The 22,399-nt window shown below is 33.3% G+C and overlaps 2 protein-coding genes and 1 long non-coding RNA gene across 3 annotated transcripts; 1 reads left to right on the top strand and 2 right to left on the bottom strand.

Annotated features, from left to right (window-relative positions):
• Window positions 1–1,605: 1,605 nt before the first annotated feature.
• Window positions 1,606–2,832, bottom strand: LOC148787093 (uncharacterized). Its single transcript, XR_016067014.1, has 3 exons — window positions 2,670–2,832; window positions 2,187–2,579; window positions 1,606–2,098 (listed from the first exon to the last, which is right to left on the bottom strand). It is a non-coding gene; the product is annotated as an uncharacterized LOC148787093 (long non-coding RNA).
• Window positions 2,833–11,058: 8,226 nt separating this feature from the next.
• Window positions 11,059–14,144, bottom strand: LOC105167402 (uncharacterized). Its single transcript, XM_011087104.3, has 3 exons — window positions 13,838–14,144; window positions 13,673–13,742; window positions 11,059–11,329 (listed from the first exon to the last, which is right to left on the bottom strand). Exons 1-3 carry the CDS (start codon window positions 14,058–14,060, stop codon window positions 11,185–11,187), a joined length of 438 nt encoding a protein of 145 aa, XP_011085406.2. The 5' UTR covers window positions 14,061–14,144; the 3' UTR covers window positions 11,059–11,184.
• Window positions 14,145–14,747: 603 nt separating this feature from the next.
• Window positions 14,748–22,399, top strand: PHYC (phytochrome C). Its single transcript, XM_011087102.3, has 5 exons — window positions 14,748–14,978; window positions 15,508–17,606; window positions 18,998–19,814; window positions 20,438–20,734; window positions 21,503–22,399. The coding sequence occupies exons 2-5, from the start codon at window positions 15,563–15,565 to the stop codon at window positions 21,705–21,707; spliced, it is 3,363 nt and encodes a 1,120-aa protein (XP_011085404.1). The 5' UTR covers window positions 14,748–14,978; window positions 15,508–15,562; the 3' UTR covers window positions 21,708–22,399.

Genomic DNA, 22,399 nt, shown 5'->3' with positions numbered 1-22,399 from the left:
AAGTGTGAGGATAGGTGATCATAAAATCCATTAAAATTGATATTTTTATAATATGTTTAGCAATTTCTTTGTAATGTAACATTGAGTTTAATGAATAAGTAAGTATTCATCCGCCAATATGTTTGTTATGCTTACTATTTATGTTATGCATTATTGTTTTAATATCACAATAAAGTCCATAGATTAATCAAACAACCCATGTAGTTGGGTTGCACATTAGATGACAGCTATGAAACCAACTTTTGAAGGTTGTGTCTGAAATTTCCCAAGTCGAGAATCTGGAAACTGGGGATCGAAAATCTTATCGAGACTTGCACCAAGTGTTGTATTTATTAGATGAGTGTCGTGTTTCTTTAGTGACATACATAGAATGTCTATCATATTTAGTGGGTGGTTGACAATGATTATCAAGCCAACTGAACTGGCTTGAAAGTAATCAACATATGGAAGCCTTTGTAGCTTGGTTAGTATGATTGATATTCCCAGTTCCAATAGTACAGGATTAGTCGTTTGACTTGAAGAACCACGACTGTTGCATACATGTGATGGATGTATCTTGGGTTTGAGAAGAGATGGTTGTATCTTTGATGTGGTCATTATAAACCTTGCTCAGTACAGTCTGAACATGTAGTGAGGACCGTGGGTTCCAAAATAGACACTACAAAAAAATATGGGATATTGGGGCGGGTTTAGGAACGATTTTTTCCCTTTAGAACGTATTTGAATTGATGGAATTAATTTGAACTGGATTTTGGAACGGTTTATCTTCCATCCTTATAGACGATGTTACAAATATTTAGGAACGGTTAATGAATGACCGTTCCGATTTGGCATGATTTTTGTAACACATTGTTGTAGATCGTTTCTAATATTGAATTTGTACCAAAAATTTTCTCTAATTAGAACGGATTGGATGATATTTGGAACGGTGATACTATTTATTTCGGGTTACTTTTGGAACGGTCTTTATAATACTCATACCTGAAATTTAGAACTGTATTCATTTGTATTGGTTATATATTTATGAACAGTCATTGGAATGGTTTGTTGCTCAATCTTTGCAATAGTATTAAACACGGTCAAAATTTTGTTTGGAAGTCTTCTGTAATTATTTTAGGAACGGTCAATCTTATTTTAAAAATATGTTTAAAATTATTTTAGCAATGGTATTAGGAATTATTGTTCTTATTTAGAAACACGTACTTAAAATTGTATTAGCAATGGTATTAGGAAGGGTCATCATTATTTAGGAACACGTATTTAAAATGATTTTAGCAATGGTATTAGGAACGGATACTGTAATTTAGGAACACGTATTTAGAACTATTTTAATAATGGTATTAGGAACTCATTTGTTTAGATTTGTAATATTTCTTTACAATTACTACAATTGTTCCTAATTTTTCATTTTATAATAAAGTTTAATAAATAATTTAATTTATATATTTAATAAACTTCAATAAATAATTTAGTTTTATATTTTAATAAATTTTAATATATAATTAAATTATTTTAATAATTTTTTAATTAATTATATTTATGAATTTAATTAATTGAATAAATATGAAATAATAGAATGTAATAAATATTATGAAACATGAATAATTAAGAAAAAAAATATTATATTAATATAAAATATTATCCAATTACAAAATTAAAAATAAATAACCTAATCTAAACCCTCCTCGTCGGCGACGTCCATATCATCCTCGTTCTGGGCCAAAGGATCTGTCGGAGGCGGTGCTGGAGCACTAGTAGAGGCGGTCGGCTGTGATGAGGAGCTGACCCACATCTCCCTCATCATGGCTATCATGTTCGTCATCATCATCTCGAGGCGGCCGATGCGGTCCTCCATGACCGGGTTTGGTTGTGGCAATGGCGGTGTTAGTGGGGGTAGCGATGGTAATGTGAAGGTCCGGCTCGAGACATAGGCCTCAAAATTAAGGCCGAATACTCGATCCTTGTTCTTGCGCCTAACTGCAGTCAGCCACATCTGTTACTCGATCATCACGACCGAAGCCTTCGATTTGGTGGGGTTATGGTGGTCATTGGCGATAAGCTGAGGCTGATGATCTTCCATCAGCTTTTGGAACGTTTCCTGCAAAATAAATAAAATTATTACTACTTTGAATTTGGGTATGAATGAAAGGATGTTCGCTTCTGGTAAGTTGAATATGGCTTGGTACCTAGCACTGATCTCTCGATTGATGCTTAGAATTGATCAGTTCTCTTTCATCTATCCTATTCTTTCTGGTAGCATCTGATTCGATTTTGTTGGTCTTGCAGCGGGTTTTCTTGGCCCTTTTGCTTTAGCTTTCCTTTTTAGAAATTTTAGTATTGTAGGAACTTTCTGTCTGCTGGTTCAAATCCAGCTCGGCCCAATAATTCGCCAATCTACCATGAGATGGTATAACCCCCTTGTCATTTAGAAATACCCCATACGAAGATAAAAAAAAAAAAAGAATCGAATTTTCTGCTAGATCAAAGGCGACGGAGAATATCTTCCGAATGTACTTTTCGGCCCACATGTGAAAGACCCGGAACATGGACTTTTCATTACAGTCCCACCAGTAGGTAATCTACAATAAAAAAATCAAACAAAATATTAGTAAAATTCATTAAACAATTTAGATTATAAGATAATACGAAATTAATTTAAATTACATTACCTTCATGCTCTCGAACCAGAAAGTGGCGGGCGCTGCTGGAAGTGGCGGGCCACGACCGCGGCCACGACCACGTGGTACACGAAGCGTACCACTAGACATAATCTATACAAATTATTTAGAAGTATTAGTTTTTATAATTATTGGAAAAATTTAGCCTAATTCAATAATTATTAAAAAGCGGTCATCTTATTCTTACATATTGGAAATATTATCATGAAGTTATGATTATTGTACTGATGAATCATTTAAAAATATATAGTTCCTTTGTATACATATACAAACGGTTCAAGCTAGCTTTTTAGCCTATCACCTAAATTTTTTTATTATCGTACTCATTAATTATGTAAATAATATTATTATTGAGAATATTAGCCTAAATTTTGTAATCATTGATATTATTATGTAAATAATAATATTATTTTTCACAAATTTTTAACCGAAAAAATTTCAGAAATAAGGGATACCCATTTCAGCAAAAATTAGCATTTTTGGTCCTCGTCTACTTTTTTTCTATAATTTAACGATGTAGGTCACGTGACTAGCACGTGGCCATTAAGTAGTTTTCACTGGAGGAAAAATTGGCTCTTTTTCCAATAGTAGCATATGAATACTCTATTTGACCTACTTGATTCCCTTGTAAAAGTCATAATTCTTTTTGTTGTTTCTATTTGCCTTAAACTTACATAAATATAGGATGAGTGGGATTCAACTTTTATGAGATAAGAGAGAAATCCCACTTTCTTTGTTCTAAATTCCATCAAGATTTGTTGTTTTCCCTCAAATATAGTCATATTTCCCTTCAAAAATGGTCCCATGCTGGAAAAATGCATCAATTTGCCCTCCAGCTAAAAATACTTAACAACCACGTATTGGAGACGTGGCACATGCCATTAAATTATAGATGAAAAAATATATAATGACAAAAAATACTATTTTTTTTTTAAGTTAGTGACTAAAAGTTCTAGTTTGATAATGAATGGAACTAAAAGTGGAACGTGTCTAACTTATGGGACCAAAAATATTATTTTTTTCATTTACTTATAGTGGACTTTATTTTAGTTGGTTCTAAATTTGCAGAGTACAATAGCAAGGATAACTAGGCTCAACAGGACTACCACTATCATTGTTGGACTTTCTATTAGTGCCAACTTTGTTAAACAGGGTAAATGGTGTGTTTACATTAAAATCCTTACAAAGTGTTGTGAGACAAGAACTTATAGAAAAAAAAATATATATATGGAAGCTAGGAAGAGTACATAATGTTAAACATATAAAGATTTTTATAGGCATTAGTGATGAATTGATGTTGATCTTTTTAATGTAAAACAAATTATAGTACGTGGTGTAATACCATTATAATGATATTTGAAACTTATTTTTTACAAGTGATATTTGATAGATATACAGCGAAAATACCTAAAATACCCTTCATTAAGGGTATTTTGGTCCTCTTCATCAACGATCCGCGTCTTTCTGCCGGTCGGGTTGGATTCTACCCAACCCGGATGCTACCGCCCGCTCGAAGATCCAGACAATGATAGTCGTTCGATTGTAGACGCAAGCTAGCGGGATGAGGCCACGTAGCCTCCGCTACAGTATCCCGCTATGCCTTATAAATACCCCGATGCAATATTTCAAGGTAATTAATGCTAATTCCATTAGAGCTACCAACCAGATCGCATACTTTTTCCTCGATTAGCCTAACTTGAGCGTCGGAGGGTCATTGTCGGGGACATGCCCGACGAGCTCACCTTGCTTGTCTATTCTCAGGAACCCCAAACTTGATCTTGGTCGAAGCTGTTCGTCTGCGGTGAGGTCGCTCATTACAGGTTGCAGATTTCTAGCAGGATCAATATTATATTTCGTTTTGTAGAAAATTGCAATGACATTTATTTAATACATGGTCTTGTAATTTTTTGAATTTTTTCTGTATTTTACATGTAATTAAGTTTACAAGTTAGGTAAATTTATGAAAAAATAAAATAGGAATTCTTTTTTCAATTTTAACCCCTTTTAATAGAATATTTCATCCTTTATAATTCTGATTATGTTAAACCTAACGGTTCAAAACTCTAGTGGAACAAATTTAAGAGACAAGTAACTACCAAAATGCATTTGAATGATGAGGGATTAAAGTGGGACAAAAGACGAAATGTGGGACTAACAACGAGATTTGGTCATATTTATTCATTTATTGTCATAGTAATTTATTATTTTTTTAATTTCATTTGAACTTAATTTTTTATTTGTTATAAACTTAGAAAAATTTTAAATTTATTGGCCTATTATTCCTAATAAAATATAAAAAAAAACAAAATATGTATTGATGGAGATAAACCCTGCAAATAATATATATAAACTTAGAGAAATTTTGTTAAACCCTGCAAAAAAAAAAGAAAACTCTGCTATTATGAATTGATGGAGGTTGTAGTGCACGCACAAGTGATATATTTATTTAAAAATACAAAAAATTATATAAAAGTTTTTAATATTTTATAATTTAAATTAAAGAATTAAATTAAAATCATAATACAAAATTTAAATATCTTCACAAATGTGGATATTAATTATTTATAAAAATTATACATCATTAACTAATTTAAATTATTATTTAATTAAAATTATTAAACAAATTATATTTAAATTTATTACATTATAAAAAGGGCAAAAGACAATTTTCGTCCCACAACTATAGGCCATTTTCGTTTTAGTCCCGTAAGTATCTAGGGTTTCAATTTGATCCCGTAAAACTGAAAAATTCGCAATTTCAGTCCAAATTTCGCCAGAAAATTTTGTGGGTCGCCGGAAAAAGTCACATGCGATGCATGTGACTTTTAAAATTGGGGGCTCGGTCCTGATTGGCTGGAGAAGCTGATGTGGCACATATGTGGAAATTAAAAAAAAAAAAAACGACTGACGTGGATTAAAAATCGCCCGCCAGTCGCCGCCACCTTCTCTCTTCAATTCCGCCGCCGTTACTTGGAATTTCTGGCCACCACATATACCATTCGATTCCCCATATCAAGGAGAACAAAACCCCTCAACCAATTTTGAGATCCCACCACGACAGCGACTGGGCTTTGAAATTGACCGCCGCGGACGAGCCACGATCGCGGATTAGTACCATTGGATTCGTCTCCTCACTGAGGTTTTAATGGGACTAGTCTCATCCATTTTCATCAACTAGGTGCAAAGATCCATCGTTTTGAAGATCTCGATCGTCGTCCCCCGCGACTGCACCTTCCGCTGGTGTATTCTCCTTCGTCTGAACGAACCACCTGCTCGGAATACCATCGTTGAACGCCTCTCGTTCTGGCGAATCTTTTGAGACCAGTCCCATCGATTTTGGTCACCTCTATGCAAAGATTTGACGAAAGCCATCCTCCGCCTTTGCCGACGGTCGTGAGCTCGATTTTCGTCGTTTTTTTTTTAATTTCCACGTATGCGCCACATCAGCTTCTCCAGCCAATCAAGATCAAGCCCCCAATTTTAAAAGTCACATGCATCGCATGTGACTTTTTCCGGCGACCCACAAAATTTTCCGGCGAAATTTGGACTGAAATTGCGAATTTTTCAATTTTATGGGACCAAATTGAAACCCTAAATACTTACGGGACTAAAACGAAAATGGCCTATAGCTGTGGGACGAAAATTGTCTTTTGCCCTTATAAAAATTATACATTATCTTTTATTTCAAAATTTTTTAAATTTATAATTTAGAAACTAAAAATTAAAAAATAATATTAAAAAACTGTTGCAGTCCGCCAAATTGAGGACGACACGATCACCGTCGTCGCCCCCTTCTATGGGGGTGGAGGTGGGCAGCGAGGGAGGGAGGTTGGGGTAGGGTGGAGGGGAGGGGAGTAAATTTTATTTAATTTGTTTCTTAAAATAATAATTTTAGTTTTTAATATATATATATATTTAGAATTAATAAATCTAAACCCTTGATTTTTTTTTATAAATTTAAAATTTAACGGGTAAGATTAAACGGTTAGGTCTGACAACTCTCATCTAATTAATAAGGATCCAATGATTATTAAACTAAAAAATAATATGTAATATGTAAGGGCATAGTGATCATTTTATCAAAAAGTTAACGTCGTTACTCATATTTAATGGAGATGGACGATTGAGCTACGTTTAAGAAAACACAAAGAGCACAAGGGGGTCTTTTGCCTATTTCTAAAATAGGAAGGGGGGGGGGGTGAGTTTCAAACATAGGGCGGGTTTGCTACTTGGCCTTAACATTTTCCTTCTCCGAAAGCATTCCCTGGAATTGGTATTGATAGCTATAAATTCGTCTTTATGTCTAGATTAAGATAAGATGAAAAAATCAACAATTAACAAGATGAAAAGCAACAATGAAATATAAAATGATGTAGACGAGCATGCATCTACACTAGATATATGATATATGCTACAACAAGAAATTACTTCTGAACAAGTATCATCTTCCTCTAGATCCTAGAATCAAATCATTCTATACCAACTCATTAGTCTCATCCTTTACGTAGGTGTATTACCTAGTTTCAACGTTTGAACTGCTCTAATATGTCGCACTCTTTAACGTGGCAAGTCATAATGTTATGTCCTAGGCCTTCTTCTTTATGCAAGCATGGTCCAAGACTAAGAATGTGGTCGATACATTTTCCAAAGTTGAACTCTCTGCACAAGAATTTGTTGGCCAACATGTGCAGGCTTACGAAAAATGGCTTACCTAATTGGGGGACATACTGCAATGATTTATGATGATATTATTAATGACGACTTATGTGTTTTTATTGATCAATGGAGATGATGTGGCATATCATATAAGCTATGTGTTGAATATGATTGACGATGGAATATCATTAAAGTTATGTGTTGTGTGGTATTATTGATGATGGGTTATTATACGAGCTGTGTGATATCGAGTAAAAAATAAGATATTGTGATTGAGGTGATGATAATCGGCAAAGACCCATTGAGTGATGCACTCCAACTTGGATAAGCAGGGTCCTAAGAAAATAAATAATAACGTCAGATATTATGTTGTGAACTGATGTATGATGGTGGGTATGTGTTCTTTCATACATATATTGTTTTTATATGAAAAATATTTTTCGATTGGTATTTGTATTATACCTAACATGCTGCATAGGTATATATATATATATATATATATTGATTACCTATACTTATTGAGCACGCAACTCATTCCACGCCATATTTTTCAGGAGATAAGTCACAATAATTAGCCTGATAACTCTGTAATTGTCATAATTTTATAGTGATTTAATCTTCTTTTTTAAGACAAAACATTCATAATCATGTGATTTTATTGCATATTCAGCCAAAAGGGAAGATATGAGACAAAGATGGCAAAAAATCAAGCTAAAATCAAAATTAAAGGCATCAAAAAGGAAAAAGGAGATTACAAGGCAATTTCTGCAGAATTGACTAAGCGTGCCCATGCTCAGTGGAGTGGTCAACTCGGGTGAAGAAGGAAAATGAGTGATTTTCGCAAGAGAAAAAGGAATGAAATGCTTAGATTTGGAAATGATTCCTTAAAATATGTTATTTGTGATTTATTTACCTTTTTAGAGTTAATTATATACCCCCTACGTCTAGATTCGTAGGAGACTTTTATTATAAATAGGAGGGTCTCTTCATTTGAAGGTTGTTCGCTAATTCGTGGGAGTCAATAGAATACTTTATTTTAGCTTATTTCATCATCTCTCTTTATTTTTAATTTATAACCGGAGTTAATGGAATTCCACTTTTTAGTGTGTTCTTCCATTAACATGTTCGGCTAAATTTCTTATTTTCTGGTTAAGGTATGGTGATTGCTTGATTCTCATTATGTTGTGAGATCTAATCTGCACTTTTACACTTTTTAAATGAATATTCATGCTATTCTCTGTGCTTTAATTACAAACGTCTGATTTTTGAATGATATGGCCAATTGTTCATTATCAAGAAGGTTTGCTTAGCTAATTGGACTTTATAATTCCGTGTAATTGTTTATTAGGTTCAATGTTTAGTAGCAACGTAGCATGATTAATTATGTCATAGTAATTAGTTATGTTATGGGGGAATGCATTATCTAGTTTAAATGAATTGTCCTCGTAGGAGTTTGTTGATTAGAATCAGGCCTTTCTAATTCTTAATGCTGTTAATAGATTAAATCTTGTGGACGTTCCCAAGGTTATCTGTTAATTAGGGATCTAGCCAACGGTCGTACCTTGGCTGACGAAAAGGTAAGGAAATGTGAGGTTGTTAGGTCGTACCAACAACCATAACTGATTTATTCGTTTATACATGTGTTATTCTTGCATCAATGATCAATTCATAAGAATCAAGCATGATCCTAGCCTTAACCGAAAAATCTCTCTCTCATGTCTTCATCAGGTAATTTCAATTGTTTTCTAATTTGTTTAGTTTCAATTACTTCTTTTTACAATCAATCTCCCCTCCCCCCCCTCCCCCCGCATTATTTTCTTTTTCTTAAAGAAATCAACTTAAAACCAGTCTCTATGGATCGACCCTACTCCCACTTTCACAAGTATAATAGGAATTATTTTTTATGATCTCGACACCCATCATAGCCACATTGGATTTTGAGTCATGCCGTCACTCTTAATAGATAGGTCAGTCGAGACATCTGAAAACTGTGACTTTTGTCGGATTTGCTTTTAAAATTTTGTACAGTTGAATGTTTCGTTATCTCCTTTTTAGAGTGTATAAATGAGCATATCCATGAAAAGTAAATATAGAATTTTGATGATGCCTATTAACTCTTATGATATTTATATATTATATTAATAAAAATATAATCTATTTTATTGGTTAAATAAAAAATTTATTATAAAATGAGTTGTGATTCAGAAAAATATATAATAATTAGGGATACTAAAGTATAATATCGCAGAAAGTGCTATAAATACTTTATAAAATAGGCCACCTACCACTTACCATGTTGTTAACTTTATTCTTGAAAAACCACTCCTTACTTTGGGTCAACGATGTATACAATTGTAATCGAATTTGATTTTTATACCTACATGGACCGCGCTCAATCAAAACATTAAAAATAACAGTCATATTATTAATATATATTAATATTAATAATAGCAATGGTCCATGATACTAAACATTAAGTGAATATTGACGTGAACATTTAGGCTCCCAAGTTCTATATAAGTACGGTCCTTCCATCATACTACTCCAAGTCTTAGTTTAGGGCATGAAAATTGGCATCTGTTCTCATCCTGAACTAAACATGTATACTTAATATTTAGATGTGTTTACTCTATTGATCGACATAGAAAACTATTTTTTATTCGACCAATCAATGTAGCTACAAAATCAAAGAGGTGCATAGGAGACTCGACTGCCATATACTGACAAGTAACAAATTTTATTTTGGAGACCATCATCCTCACTACATATTTCGACTGCACGAAAAAGACTTATAATAACTATATCTAAAACACGGTCATCTCTCGCTAGATCTAAGATACAATCATTATATGCATGCGGCTGCAGTGATTCCTAAAATTTGAGGACCAATCCCATACTATTAGAGTCAGAGAGTATAAGTCATACTGACCAAGCCTCAAAGCGCTTGAGGGTTGGAAAGGACGTTGCAGTTGGTGTTCGGAGCATTCCTCGACTGCATTATTTTTAGCTTATTACTCGAGTGACGGGGTGACCCTATTTCCCCCAATACGCCAATTGATTGTGTTATTTGGCATTTTCCTAAATGTGGGTGTGTGTCTACATTATAATTATTTTTTTTACTAGAATTATTTGATTAATAAACAACTTATAAGACGTAAGAGCTTATTACAAGATTCTAAACATTTTATCAATGATTGAGGGCTTATAAGCTCTATAAAACTATTTTCTTTATTTTTCGTTGAAAAACTTATAAGATCTCAAATTAAAATATTTAGAATCTTATAAGCTCTTTTAAAAAAGCAAGCTCAGCCCATCTTTTTTCTTATAAGGATCTTTTAAACTCTTTAATATTAACATCAGATACAGAAAAAATAGTCTGATAATTTTGTTAATATTTCACTTTTTTCCTTCATAGCAAAAATATCTATTTATATAATTTTAAATTTCTAATAATTTGATGGCTTTTCGGTCATTATAAAAATATTAAGAGCTTATCATATCAAAATATTCTAATATGGTCTTTTAAGTTCTAACGTTTTCTTTATATAAACACTTTAAGAGCTTATTTATAAAATAAAATTGGACATCTTTAAATTCTTAACATATCTTATAAGATATAAGAGCTTTAAGTTTATAAAATGTTTCAAATAAGTTTAATCAAACGCCCTCCAAACTCGACAAGAACAAAAAAATCTGATCAGATATTGATAAAGAGAGAGAGAGAGAGATGAATATATATGCATTTAGGCATATTTCTTTTACATTAACTCCAAATTGAAAAAGAATTACATAAATAAAAAGAAAAAAGAAAAATAATTATCTTAAATTGTGGGTACATATATTTAAATTATTATCGAATTGGAACTTTAATCCAACCATTTGCAAAAGCAATGGCTAAAATAACAAAAGGTGTTGACATACCAAATATGATAATGTAAGGAAGGGGTGTTTTCATTGGATTTTCTCCTTCTCTTTCACCAGCTGTTTGCCAATACCTACAATTTTTTTTTTTTTTTTGGTTAAAATAATTCAATATAATTTTGTCACTACAAGTTAAATTATACAAAAAGAATCATTTTGTAGGGTAAATGTTATATTTGGTCCCTTAAGTTTTTCGTTTAAAATAACTTTAATCTCTCGAGTTCATTTCTTAATTTTAGCATCCTTAAACTTTAATCTTTGTCTCAATTAGGTCCATCTGACCATTTTCATACGAAGAGTTTGATTTTTGGAGGGTAAAATAGTCAATTTAACTTTTATTTTATCACTTTAATCCTTTAAGTTTGTAAATAATCAAAATTAGTCCTTCTTTTTTGTAGAATGGAAATCATTTGACATGATGTAATAATTTTATATGAAAAATGAAAACTTTGAATTCTTGTGAACATAATATTAACATATTGGGTGAATAGCAATTTATCCCCTATGAAAAAAAATCGCAATTTACCCCTTATACTTTTTAAAATGATAAGGAGATAAATTGCTTCATTTTAAAAATCAAGGGGGGTAAATTATTATATTTTAAAAAATATAGGGAGGTAAATCGCTATTTATTTTTTCATAAGAGGGTAATTTGCTCATTTACGATATCACAAGGGGGTTGCTTGAATTTTTTCCATAATTACATATTGTTTAACTTGAAATAGAATAGTCACTTTTTTTTTTCAAAAGTGAGAAAAAAAATATCAAAATTATAAATAAATTATAAAACTTACCTAATCTAAAATATAATAAAAAAATCTAAGTTGGTTCTCTAATCTTAGGAGTTAAAGATATGTCTAATAAAATTAAGTCTTAACAATGTTATTAAATATTAACTGCAATTTTGAAAAAAATAGTTGATAGAATGTACTTTTAATTAAATTATTTGGTGGTTTTGAAATATATAAAAATTTATTTTAAGAGGTTTTTATAGATTATTTTCTATATATATAGTCCCATATCATAAAAAATAATTTATAAAAACCTCTTAAAATGAATTATATATATATATATATATATATATATGAAATCCATCAAAGAATGTAGTTAAAAAGCATAATCTACCAACTTTTTATTCAAAAATCCAAACATTTAATAAATATTGTTAAAGTTTAACTTTTTTAGACTTATCTTTAACTCTTGATATAAAAAATTACCGAATTAGTTTTTGTTTTATCACATTTTTATATTAGATAAGTTTTATAAAATTTATTCATAATTTTGATTTTTTTAACTACTACAAAAAGAGACTGTTTATTTTAAGTTAAGTAATATATTATTACTATGTTCACAAGAGTTCAAAATTTTCATTTTTCACATAAGATAATTATAATATATCAGCATAAAAAAATATAAAAAAAGTTATTTTTTATGTAAAAAATGATGAATTTGATAATTTTACAAACTTAATGGACTAAAGTAATAAAATTAAACTTATTTAACCAGCTTACCCTCCAAAAAGTCAAAATCCGGCCACATGTTCGCCGAAAAATAGTCAGAGGGACCAAATTGAGACAAAAGCTAAAATTTAAAGATGGTAAAATCAAAAACTAAACTTGAGGGACTAAAGTGATTTTAAACGAAAATTGAAGGAGTGAAATATATTATTTACCCTTTTTATATGACATGAAAATAAAATTAGTATAATTAGTTTTACCTAATAACAACATTTAAAACCATGTAATGCAAATAAAATTCTCAATATTAATTCAACCTATAGACCAAAAAAAAGAAAAAAGAATAAAGAATTGGCACTAATTATTTTTTAATAGTCTCTTCTTTTTTTTTTTTTTATAAAATTTATCAATGGCAATATGTATTGACCAAAAATTATTCATAAGATTGTAGTTATAAATAATTAATGATATATATAAATAATAATTTAATATAAACAAATATTTTTCGTTCCGTTAGTTACAAATTTTTTATTAATAGTCCCATAAATTATAAAAAATTATTCACTTTTAATCCTTCTTTAGCACATGACGTTAACTCTTCGACCTTTTAAATAACGGCCACATACTTTTTCCATCAAAATATTAACAAATCTAATAAAATGACTAAAAGTAGGAATTTTATAGCTTATGATACCATTAATAATAATTCTGTAACTGATGAAACGAAAAAGTATACTAAACCTAAGATGAGACAGAAAAATATTATTTCCCCTGATTGTAAGTATGTTACCAATTTATATGAAATTCTTTTTACAAGTAAATTTTTTAAAATTGTATTTGCAATAAAATCAGAATTATTGTTATTTAATATATATTTTTGATAATTTGTATATAAATATAATCATAAAAAATGATGAATAATAAGGAAAAAATTGAGAGTTGAGAGAAAAGAATTATTACTGTTCTGGTTCTTCCTCTTTGGTGATGAACTTCTTCTTCCCTCCTTTCTTCAGCTCTCCTTCTCCTCCACCTAAAAAAAATTAAATAAATAATAATTGAAAAAAAAAAGAAAAATAAAAAATAAAAAAGCCCAGAAATTTGTAGCAAAAGGGTTTCTGGACAAACCTAAATTAGCAGAAATTCTGAATTGTTGGCACCTTTTCTTGGGAATGTAAAGAGCAGTATGAGGTTGAGAACATTGAGAAAGAAATAGTGGCTTGTTTGGGAGCATAAACTTGGGGTTGAGGCCAGAGGATAAACCCACTTCTGCTGCCATTGCTTCAACAAAAGCTTCTGCTGTTGTGAATTTATCAAACCAAACAACATCCAAGAAAATTATATACACCATATGTATGTATATATATATGTATGGATGCAGTTTGATTTCAAGAAGTTAATTTGATAGAGATGGAGGGTTGAGATCTTCTCTCTGCATACATACCTTATCTGAAATTCTAGTGGTTGAATGAGATTTTAACTTACATAACATTATTATTATTATTATTATTATTATTATTATTATTATTATTATTATTATTATTTGTATTTCTAAATTAAGGTGTCTGTAAAGATAATTTGTGCTTATGATTTTTTAAGTTGAAAAATCAGTTTAAAGCATTTTTATAAAAAAATTGAATTATCACTTGATTCTTTTGCCTTTACTATTTTTTACTATGTTCCGAAAATGCCCTTAAGTTATAGTGATATGTTGTACCCAACCTATCAGAAAAAACTTAAGGGTAGTATGGTAATTTTGGTAATAAACTAATTTTTTTTATCAAATGCATCCATATAATAAAATCAAAAGTAGATAATATTTGTAAAATAAATAAATAAAATTTAAACTAAGGAAAAAAAATAGAGTATAATTAAAATTAGTATGATGAGGCATTCAAACATCTAAAGCTTTTTTTGAGAGGGATTGCAAACACTCAACGTGCGATGAATGAAAGATTTTTACCCAAGTAGTGAAATTGAAGGACAAGGTCAAGTTTATCAAAGGAAGTCAATGGAGCTACCTATCTCTACTTCACTTTTCTACTATGGATTCTGGATGAACGCACCCCACCCCACTGTAACTATCTTTAAAAGACACTATAACATGGCTGTAATGTTTGGGAAACTACAGTTGGAAGAATATTTTTGGATATATATCATTCTTTTCACCATGTACTCATATTTTTCTTGATTTTTTGGGGACAAAGCTCAGACAATTCAGCACCCTTTCACGGGTTGCTGATTCCATACCTTGCAATCTCTTCCACCGGTCAGTCTTTCTCCATTGTCTTTTATCTGTGCTTTATTCAATATGGGTTTTCTTGAATTTTGCTTTTTGAATTGTATGTATATGTGTGTGTTTGTGGGTTTCTGGTTTCTTGACAAGGTTAAATACAGGTTTGCTTGTTTGATGAAAAACCCACCTTGCAATTTAGCTTGTTTATGTTGTGTTTATAGTCTTTTATGTGTAATCAATCATGAGGGCTTTTAGAGGTCTTTTGCAGTTCTTTCCGTTTTGTGGCTTCTTCTTAGTTTTAGGTGGTTTTGAGGCTGTAGAGGATTTTAACGAGTAAATAAAGGAATACCCAGTTCTTATTGTTCTTGAAAAAGTATATTGTGCTAAACTTCTCTTATTTTATTGTCTCTGGTGACAAGTGGACATGAATAGTGGATTCTTGATTTGAAGTCCTATTGAGATGAAAAGGAGTGGATTTCGAATTGATATTGTTTTATTCTTGAATTTGGTTTTGCTAAATTCCTGTTCAGGTTCTTGATTGGTTGTTTTTGGTTTATGTTAGATATGCTATTGGAGTAACAGTGACGAGAATTTGGATAGTCTGAGAAGGTTTGGACATGATGTCGTCCAAATCGACCACAAACAAGACAAGCTGTTCTAGGAGCAGCTCTGCTAGGTCGCGGCAAGGCGCTCGTATAGCTGCTCAGACCCCCATTGATGCCAAACTTCATGTAGATTTTGAACAGTCTGAACAACAATTTGATTACTCGAGTTCTGTTAATGCATCCAATGCCGTTAGTGATGTTCCTTCTTCAACAGTATCATCTTATCTTCAGAGGATGCAAAGGGGCAGCCTTGTTCAGCCATTTGGTTGCTTAATTGCAATTGATGAGCAGGACCTCAGGGTCTTAGCGTATAGTGAGAATGCGCCAGAAATGCTAGACTTGGCACCACATGCAGTTCCAAGCATGGAACAACAGGAGATTCTGAGTTTTGGCACTGATGTTCGGACACTCTTCCGACCTTCAGGTGCTGCTGCGCTGCAAAAGGCAGCCAATTTTGGGGAAGTTAACATGCTTAATCCAATATTGGTCCATAGTAAAAGCTCTGGTAAACCCTTCTATGCAATTTTACATCGCATTGATGTTGGATTAGTTATAGATCTGGAACCTGTGAATCCATCCGACGTGCCAGTTACAGCTGCTGGGGCACTGAAATCATACAAGCTTGCAGCTAAAGCCATCTCTAGGTTACAATCTCTATCAAGTGGGAATATATCACTGTTGTGTGATGTATTGGTTAAAGAAGTAAAGGATTTAACTGGTTATGACCGCATTATGGTATATAAATTTCATGATGATGACCATGGGGAAGTTGTTGCAGAGTGCCGCAGGCCTGACTTGGAACCTTATCTTGGCTTAGATTATCCCGCCACTGATATACCACAAGCATCAAGATTCCTGTTCGTGAAGAATAGGGTTCGGATGATATGTGATTGCCTTGCTAGGCCTGTTAAAGTAATGCAAGATGAGGCTTTGGCTCAACCCTTGAGTCTTGCCGGTTCCACCTTACGGCCGCCACATGGGTGTCATGCCCAATATATGGCGAACATGGGGTCTATTGCATCACTTGTGATGTCTGTCATGATAAACGAAGAGGATGATGACACGGATAGCAATCAAGAAACGAGAAGAAAATTGTGGGGTTTGGTGGTTTGCCACCATACCAGCGCCAGGTTCATCCCTTTTCCATTGAGATATGCTTGTGAATTCTTGGTTCAGGTTTTTGGTGTTCAAATCAACAAGGAAGTTGAGTTGGCAGCTCAACTGAAGGAGAGGCATATTCTGCGCACTCAAACTGTGCTTTGTGATATGCTACTAAGAGATGCTCCAATGGGCATTGTAACTCAGTCGCCCAATGTTATGGACCTTGTAAAGTGTGATGGAGCTGCACTTTATTACCGTAAGAAATGCTGGTTGCTTGGGGTGACACCTACAGAGGCACAAATTAAAGATATAGCTGAATGGCTTCTAGAATTCCATGGCAACAGTACTGGATTAAGCACTGATAGCCTCATGGAAGCAGGCTATCCAGATGCTTCAATTCTTGGGGATGCTGTCTGTGGAATGGCTGTTGTGAAGATAACTTCCAGTGATTTCCTATTCTGGTTTCGTTCCCATACAGCAAAGGAGGTTAAGTGGGGTGGCGCTAAACATGACCCTCATGACAAAGATGATGGCAGCAAAATGCACCCGAGGTCATCATTTAAGGCCTTCCTAGAGGTGGTTAAGAGGAGAAGTCTACCATGGGAAGATGTGGAAATGGATGCAATCCATTCGCTGCAGCTGATATTGAGAGGATCTTTGCAAGATAAGGTGGCAGATGAATCCAAAATGATTGTGAGTGTTCCAGCAGTCGACACAAGCATTCAGAGGGTGGATGAACTGCGTGTCGTGACTAATGAAATGGTTCGCCTCGTTGAAACTGCATCAATACCCATTCTGGCTGTAGATACCTCTGGTTATATCAATGGCTGGAATTCTAAAGTGGCTGAACTTACTGGTTTAGATTTACAAAAAGCTCTTGGTAGACCTTTTCGTGATCTGGTAGTTGATGATGCAGCTGACAGATTGAATCACATTCTCACCCTAGCTTTGAAAGGTTTATACTCTTTCTACCTTTCAGAGCCCTTCTTGTAAATTCTGTATTTGTTTGTATAGGAAACTTTAACAAATTCCAGAGGAGAATATTGGCACAAAGTCTTATTCCTATCTTTTTGAGCCCATTGAAGAAAGTATTGTATGTTTTTAATGTCTTAAACACTTATAATGATCTAAGAATTGAATTGCTCAACAGATGGAGTGAAAGAATGACTGGATAGTCTGAGATAGAGCCTCAGGATGCAGTATAATACTCATCATTTTTTGGTTAATCGTAGTTTGGCTAGTAATAATATAAACATGAAATTGCAATTCATAGCTTCAGGCATGAAGTTATGAAAGTTTTTCCTTTTTATAGAATTCAGAAGCAGGTCAAATTTCAATTATGGTCCAACCCATTCCTTTCTAATAAAAGTTTGCCTTTTTCATATTTTGAAAAAGAGTGGCTCCTTTCTTTTCCTCATGTCCAAGTAATGATTGGTAAAATGTTCTTGTGTCGAAGTAATTTCACCTTAACTCGTTTGGAAATTTGTATCAAAGTAGATGCACGAGATTATGCCAAAACAACTGGCACTATAAACAGAAATGGACGTTTTGTCTGCTTGTATGGTTAACTGTTTGTATTGTCTCTCATAATGTTATGAAAAATTGAGAGACATTCTTCGGACAGCTGGTCACATTTTCTTTTTCATTTTTTTAATGCAGTAACAACCCTTGTTGATTAAGAAAGCTCCCAGGGTTTACCTGCAATGGTAGTACGAGCTTAACGAAGAAACTCACTATTAAAATCTCTCTCATGTAACCCTGGGGAAAGCCTTAAATTAGGATTATCAATTTTCTCTATTTATAGAAAAAAGCTGTGTTCTTAGACTTAGATATTTTAATCTTTTGTGGCATGAGCATAGTGTGCTGAGATTGTAGTATAAGTTTCATTTGGAAACATTACAAAATAATTGAAGGCAAGACATAGGTTTTCTTCCTTTGCACTGGGTATAATGTCCCAAGATGCTACTCCAAATGATGTATGGTTTCTGTCATTTGATTCTTTAGTTCCAGGGAACAAGTACACTTCCTACTTTTGAGGCTTATGAGCATGTAGAACAAACATGAGACATGCAAATGGTACACTGGTTTCTGGAAGTGGCCGATCTATGCCATTTCATTGCTTAAATATACTGTTTCAAAGAGTTTGTCGGAGATATATTGACTTGTGCGGTTCTGTTATTGATGCACCATGCCAGTTAAATAACTTTTGTCGTTGGGATCATACTTTTTTTTTCTGATTGGCGAGAGTTCTATTTCCTGTTGACATGATTTAAGCAATGGGAAACACCCCTTTGTTTCATCAAGTATATTTCTTTTCACCCTGATCAAATCTAGTATTGATTTCAGACAAGGACGAGAAGAATGTAGAAATCAAACTGAAAACATTTGGTGCTCAGGAAAAAAATGGTCCTGTTATTTTGGTTGCTAATGCATGTTGCAGTCGAGATGTGAAGGAAAATATAGTTGGTATTTGCTTTGTTGGGCAAGATGTTACTGCAGAAAGGATGATTTTGGACAAATACAATCGTGTACAAGGCGATTATGTCGGTATTATGAGGAACCCTTGTCCACTGATTCCTCCTATTTTTGTGATGGATGAAGATGGCCGATGCGTGGAGTGGAATGATGCAATGCAAAAACTGTCTGGTCTAAAGAGGGAACAAGCCATTGAGCAAATGCTTCTGGGTGAGGTCTTCACAGTTCATTCCTTTGGCTGCCAGGTCAAAGATCAGGATACTCTGACCAAGCTCAGAATATTGCTTCATACTATAATTGCGGGCCAGAATGCAGATAAAGTGGTCTTTGGTTTTTTTGATCAGCAGCATAAATATGTAGAAGCATTGGTTTCAGCAAACAGGAGAACCGATTCGGAAGGCAGGATTACTGGAGTGTTGTGCTTTCTGCATGTTGCTAGCCCCGAACTTCAACATGCAATGGAGGTTCAAAAAGTCACTGAACAGGCAGCAGTAAATACCCTAACAAAGTTGGCTTATATTCGAACTGAAATGAGAAATCCCTTGAGTGGGATAAAGTGTCTCCAGAACATGATGAAATTGTCAGATTTGAGCAAAGAACAGAGGCAACTACTAAGGACTAGCGAATTGTGTGGAGACCAGTTGGCCAAAATCATTGATGACACTGATATTGAGGGCATTGAAGAAAGGTAGGATTTCCCTACTAACAGATTTAATTAAGTGATTACATAATATATAATTTGCTTCCTCGACTATATGTTGGAGTCTTGGATAGTTCTCCTTGGAAATAAACTTTACCCTGTTGAAATAGAACTCTTTAAGTCCTAGTTTGCGTTAAATATTAAAATTATGTTGTTGTAGCACAAAAAAGAACAGAAAGGACACTTGATCATCTAGTTTATCGAGCATGTTGAGTCATGCTTCGTTTTGGATTAGGTTGTACTTTTTCTCCTCATGCTTATATTGGATGTTCTCCTTTTCATGACTTCTCGTTACCCTCTTGGACTGAATACACCCCTTATAAATTGGAATTCATTTACTATGACTTACATCTTGCTTTTACTGTCATGGATGTGATGCTCATTTGATCCTTTTTCACTTCAATACTGTTGGTTTAAGTGATGGCTTTCATTGATTGTTGGTTCATTCATTGAATTTTACCTATGCATAATTGAATAACTGTGCTAAATGCTTGCTTCCATGTTGTATTTCTTATGTAAACAAGGACTGCGTGAAATTTTACTGTAACGCTACATAGTTCCTTCGGGATGGTCGTTTGCAGCTCTTGATCTTTGTATGCCTGATTTTCCAGTTATAATGAGATGAAGTCTGATGAATTTAATCTTGGGGAAGCTTTAGAAGTGGTCATGAATCAAGTTATGATTCTGAGTCAGGAGCGGCAGGTGCAGATCATGTATGATTTGCCGTCTGAAGTATCGTCTATTTTCCTGTATGGTGATATACTGAGGCTTCAGCAAGTTCTTTCAGACTTTTTGGCTACTGCTCTCTTGTTTACTCCTGCTTTTGAAGGATCGTCAATTCTTTTCAAAATAATTCCAAGAAAGGAGAGTATAGGAACAAAGATGCATGTCCTCCATGTCGAATTTCGGTAAAATACTTTCCACTTATATTCTTTTTCTGATTCTTCTGCACATGGCATGAAATTTTGTCTGATACTGTTTCTTTCTGCAACTAGATATCATCTACTTAGGCACAAACTGATTGGCTGATGAATCACTCTATAAGTTATTAGAGCTTCTTCAGAAACTGGAAAAGGGAAAAACATATGTTCTTTAGTCCTGATATCATGCACAAAGAATAGGATTAATGAAACTATGTTTGGATTAGTATGTTTTGTTAGTTTTTTTTACGAAAATGCGTGATAGAATGAAACTGGTTTTGGATTTCTAAAGACAAGACATGATAGATGAACATGTGTCTGGATTATGATGTTTTGTGATAGTCTTTTGTACGAAAGGACATCATAGAATGAAAATGTGTTTAGATCATGGTATTTTGTGATGATTTTTGTTCAAATAGACATGATATTTTGTAATAATTTTTTCCAGGAAAAGACTTGATATAATGGATTTCCTGAAATTTATGCTCTGATTCCACAAAAACAGATTCAACCAAACACGATTTCATAATTTGAAACAGTATAAAACTGAAAACTAAAGGAAAAATATCTATAGATTATTTCACTGTCAATCAATAATTTACTTTACCCATAAAAGTTATTAATGTCACCTAATGCTAGAACAGATCAGTTTGTTTATAAATTTAATGTTGGCAAGTTCTCTTTTGTGGATGAACTTCATGGTTATGAGCAGATTTTGACGACCCTTACTGACATATGATGACCTCAATTTGACAGGATTACTCATCCGGCTCCAGGGATCCCTGAAGAGTTAATACGAGAGATGTTTTACTGCAACCATAATGTCTCCAAAGAAGGTCTTGGCCTCTACATCAGCCAAAAACTTGTTAAGATCATGAACGGTTCTGTACAATACCTCAGGGAGGCGGAGAAAGCATCTTTCATCATTCTACTAGAATTCCCATTTGCTCACAAAAGTTGACTACTTCTGATGATTCCAGTATGCAAATAATTACAACTGATGTAAAAAAGTTCATATTTCAAGTGGAGGGCCTTCCCTCAAGTTGGTAACCTGATTTTACAACTAAGTTATTTGAGCCATCAAAGACAAGAAACTTGTGATGTGCTCCGTTTCCAGAACGGCCCATATGACTTCAATATCTTGAGCTGAATCTATCCACGGTTGTGCCTGTCGGGACTCACAATATGTAGACTCCAGCATGTCGTTTCAGTTTCTGGAATTCCAACCATTTTCTGCATCGAACTTTAGCTCAACATTGGGGACTTCTCAGCCACCGTTGGAGCAGAACTTGACGACTCATATTTATTAGTCCATAAAGCCGATAGGCTACAGCAATCTAAGACTAGTTGTGAGCTATTGAAGCCACAGAAGCTTTTCTTGAGGAAGACAGGTACCTTGTAAATGTCTTTGTTGGAGAGCCCTTCAAGTTAGGTGACAATTAGGCATAGTTCACTCAACACAAATAATGCCTTGTGAAAGATTACTGTTATTGCTACTGTGTAACAGTTGGTAGTGGTTTACCAGTGTTTGAAATTATGAAATGTGGTAAACTAGGAACAGTTATGTAATGCAAGGATTCACTAACATAAGTTACAATAAAATCAGGCAGAATCTGTATGGTTTCTGCCAAGTTATGAGTTGATAGTGATCAA

This window comes from Sesamum indicum, linkage group LG8, assembly GCF_026168435.1.
Source record: "Sesamum indicum cultivar Baizhima isolate 11 linkage group LG8, ASM2616843v1, whole genome shotgun sequence".
Lineage (NCBI taxonomy): Eukaryota > Viridiplantae > Streptophyta > Magnoliopsida > Lamiales > Pedaliaceae > Sesamum > Sesamum indicum.
The sequence above is the reverse complement of the archived record's forward strand: the minus strand, read 5'-3'. Positions and strand labels throughout refer to the sequence as shown.